Raw genomic sequence first — 4188 nt, 5'->3', positions numbered from 1 at the left:
TCAAGAAGTGGAGGGAATCAAATGTGGATACTCAACAATTCCAAAGAACTTTTGGACTATTTAAACCATTCCCATGTTAAAAATTGAATAAGTTGTATTTTTTTCAATAAAAATGGATTTTAAAAATGGTTTAACATTTCAGAATTATATTAATACACATTCTTATTAGTGCACACAAGTTTTAGTACTTGAAGTTATATTTAAAAAAAAGATCGACTCTCTGATTTACAATATCTATGTGGGGTTAGGAGTCCAAGTCTTCCGACAATCTATTTGAATTATTGATAATTATTAAAGTGGTATCAATCGGAATTCCCATCGTACCAATTGTGCAGTTATTTGCAGACCTATTTTTCTATTCATATGAAACAGAATTAGAGCAAAATGCGTGAGAAGAAGAAAAAACTTGCTATGGTCTTCAACTCAACATTTGATATATCTGTTTCATAATTGGATAATTTACTTGAAAAGACGTTAATGGTAACCTTACAACCAAGCTCTATGATAAACACGATGACTTAAACTTTTCTTACCTCATTTTGTCTTTTGCAGCTATATACCTTCATCGCCTGCATATTGAGTTCATATATCTCAGTTGATTTGATACGCAAGAGCGAGCTCTATGTATGAAAACTTGCCTTACTTTTGCAGCAATATACTTTCATCGCCTGCATATTGAGATTTATATCTCAGTTGATTTGATACGCAAGAGCAAGCTCTAGTATGAACAATTTCTAAAAGGAAGTAAATTATTGAAGAACAAGCTGATGAAACAAGAATATCAGCAGTCTCGTTTAAAGTCACTCTTCTGCGTCTATATGGGACACAGACTCAAGGAGTTCATTTTTTGCCCCTCGGAAAATCCTTAAGGATATAAAACATTTTTGTGTAAAAGCGTGTCGTTCTAGGGTCAAGGTCATAAGGTCAAATTTGGTGGTACCTAGAGAAAGGTCTTGTCAAAAGTAATAGACGTGTGAAGCATGAAACTCATAGCTCCACTATATTAAAAGTTATAGACAAGGTAAATGGACAAACAGCTAGACAGGCAGACAGAGAGACAGACGGACACGACAGAAATTTTATATCCCCGAATATTTGATTACATGGGGCGAAAATACAATTTTACAGTAAATTTTGTGGTAAAATATTGACCAGATTTACTAAACATTGTAAAATCTGATTTTTTATATTTATACAACTTGATTTACGTAAGGCATTTAGAGGAATAAATGCAAATAGTTTCTACAATTTTGACCTTTAATTTCTCACTGTTTACATCCCATAGAGTATTTTAACAATTCTTTTTATTAAATCCATAGCGATAATATCTTGAAAGAAATGCATGTACAAATAAAAATCTGTGTGTTACTTCGTGCTAGGTCGATAAAGGCAAATTCAAAAAGAAATTAGAAAACATTAGGTAATGATTGAAGATTTTCTGCCAATGAGTAGTCTAACTTCCTTCCCGTAATATTATTAGCAGAAACAGTTTTTCTGTTGCGATTATTTAAGATTTTAATTACTGATAAACATTTCTTTATTTGTCCGATTTTAAGTCCAAGATTTTCCAGATCATTGGCTGACAAGTCCACAAAAGATCGAATGCAGTCAATCTCATTCTCCTTAAAGATCTTTTCTACACTTTGAAGCTTGTACTTTCTTATTACGCTTTCAAAACTCGACTGATCAAATCCCTCAGCTGAAAAAAATGAGATAAATTATAAAGGTTAAAATAAGTATGGGAATACCAGCTTCATAATTCCGTTTTATCTATATGTAAATGAAGGTTATTAGTTTAAATGATTTATATGTAAAAAAAAATCATAGTAATGTATCTATGGCTATCTTATGTAATTGAGAAAAGGATTGACTATTTTGTATTAAAAAGATTTCTTCAAAGAGCTAGAATCACTTCAATTTATGCACAGAACGACCCTTTAGATATAACAATTTATAAAATAACACTCTTCGTTCCATTTCAAAAATCAGGATAAAGAGCGTTTAGAAACTTAGTGCTTTCATTTCAAATAAGACATTCTGTTATCAAAAGATGCTAGTATTGGAAAATTTTGAAATGGCATTGTTCCTGAATATTAAGGAAAGCAGGTATATTTAAGTACTTTGAGAGAAAAAAATAATATGAGGACACTTCTTGGTCCAAAAAACAAAAAAAATGTTTTGTACAATATTGATAAAGTTTTGACCTACTTTTCTCCGAGTCCGATAGAAGAAAGACTTCATCCTCATTATCTAACGTATTCACCTCCTGTAATAGGAAAATCTCTTCTTGTAGTTTTTGATGTATATTTATGAAACAATTAACTAAAGTGATGCACCCTTTTTTAAATTTTTTATATATAGTCATTTTATATCTTTTATATTCCCTTGTTTTAACTTTACCGGAATGGGAAATTTTGGAAATCTCTTCACTTGTTACATTAATTAGAATGTTTCTATTTTAATATTATATCATATTGTTTTTTTCTTTCAAATCGTTCACTGACGGGCAATCAAAATTTATATCATGTTATTATAAAAGGCGGCTTCGTGTTGAGATTTCCACATTTTCAACTATATTTATTTATTTTCAACCATACTTACTGTATCGGATACATCTGGACCTGAAATATTGAGGAAATACTTATATAAAATAATTTCGCTTAACATTATTAAACTTGACTCCAATGACAATTTTAAAGACATATCAATAAATTTAGCAGAAATTGCAATTCTCTCTCTCTCTCTCTCTCTCTCTCTCTCTCTCTCTCTCTCTCTCTCTCTCTCTCTCTCTCTCTCTCTAATACTATACACTACATAACTGAATTGTTCCATGGTTAAATTGAAGCTATTATTCAGTTGTAGAGAACAAAAATCGGAAATGTGTCCGCTCTATCGGGTAAACTCTGGTGAAGTGCAATTTACATAATGAAATAATTTTTCTTAATTTGTTTATATGACTATTTTAATAGTTTTTTTCTTTATTTTGAGGAAGGGACAGGTTGTCCCCAAAAGAACAAGGTACAGTTTCAATACAAGTATTGTCTTGGAATTTATTAAGAAGAGGCCCAAGGGCCACATCGCTCACCTGAGTAACTTTTGTGATGCAGTTCTTTACCAGATTCCCCTTATCTTATATCTATTGTGCACCCCTCCCCCGTCTTGATTTTTATAATTTAGAATCTACACTTACCCAGAATGCTTCCACCTAAGTTTCAGCTTTCCTGGCCCACTGGTTCTTGAGAAGATTTTTCCTATATATTTCTATATAAAAATCGGATTCCCTATTGTGGTCCCGCCTTACCCCGTGGGTCATGATTTTAACAATTTAAAAAATGCACTTTAAAAAAATTTCAAAGTGCATAATTTTTTCAAAGTGCGTTGCCACAGCTAGTCCTTACATGAAGCCTGGGTAATGGCAACGGGGTATAAAACCTTTGCCACAGTCTTTTCTAATCTGTAAACCTTACTCCTCCATTTTAGTACAACATATCGCTGATGCACATATTTTCCCTGCGGAATGAACTGCATCTACTCAGTACTCAGTATAAACTCTCTTCCTTAGCTGCAGATCTGTAGCGTTATGGTTTTATATGTTTGTCTTTGACCATAACGCTACACAGATCCCGTATAATATTAAAAAGGTGCAATTTACGGCTTAATATTTTTTGCGTACTTTTCGGGAGAATGTATCCACTGTTTAAAACATTGCTGTGATGTCATTCCTTTGTTCTTACAGTCTAAAAATTTACCTATGGCAGTCCGATATTAGTGAGCAGTCTGATATTAATCGTAATATCAGACTGTCTCAGTACTGATATCCTTCAGAATCAGACTGCTACTGAACAAAAGAAATTAAAAATGTGATAATTCAACAAACAGTAATTTAAACTTCTCAAATAGAATGATGATTTGGAAAACATTGATCTTACATAATTGCAAAAAAAAAAAAACCAAAAAACTTTCAATTACACTGAATATACTGTAACAGAAAACAGAATATGCGGCAGACCAGATAATGCAAATAAATAAATGAGTTGCGTCAAGCGAAAAGGGACCTTCGTGACAAAATTTTCGAAAATCGTTTTTTCGCCAATTCTGAAAGAGCAAGTTTTTCTAAATATTTTGATACCAAATTTTTTAATTTATACCTCTCTAAATTCTAATTAAAACTCAAACTGAAAGCAATGC

At 31.9% G+C, this 4188-nt stretch overlaps 1 protein-coding gene across 1 annotated transcript; it reads right to left on the bottom strand.

Annotated features, from left to right (window-relative positions):
• Positions 1-1165: 1165 nt before the first annotated feature.
• Positions 1166-2687, bottom strand: LOC134253732 (uncharacterized). Its single transcript, XM_062736313.1, has 3 exons — positions 2602-2687; positions 2209-2266; positions 1166-1699 (listed from the first exon to the last, which is right to left on the bottom strand). The coding sequence occupies exons 1-3, from the start codon at positions 2665-2667 to the stop codon at positions 1407-1409; spliced, it is 417 nt and encodes a 138-aa protein (XP_062592297.1). The 5' UTR covers positions 2668-2687; the 3' UTR covers positions 1166-1406.
• Between the last annotated feature and the right edge of the window lie 1501 nt (positions 2688-4188).

This window comes from Saccostrea cucullata, unplaced genomic scaffold (genome assembly GCF_032062105.1).
Source record: "Saccostrea cucullata isolate Sc308-1 unplaced genomic scaffold, CSIRO_AGI_Scuc_v1 ctg1459, whole genome shotgun sequence".
In the NCBI taxonomy this organism is placed as follows: Eukaryota; Metazoa; Mollusca; class Bivalvia; order Ostreida; family Ostreidae; genus Saccostrea; species Saccostrea cuccullata.
The sequence above is the reverse complement of the archived record's forward strand: the minus strand, read 5'-3'. Positions and strand labels throughout refer to the sequence as shown.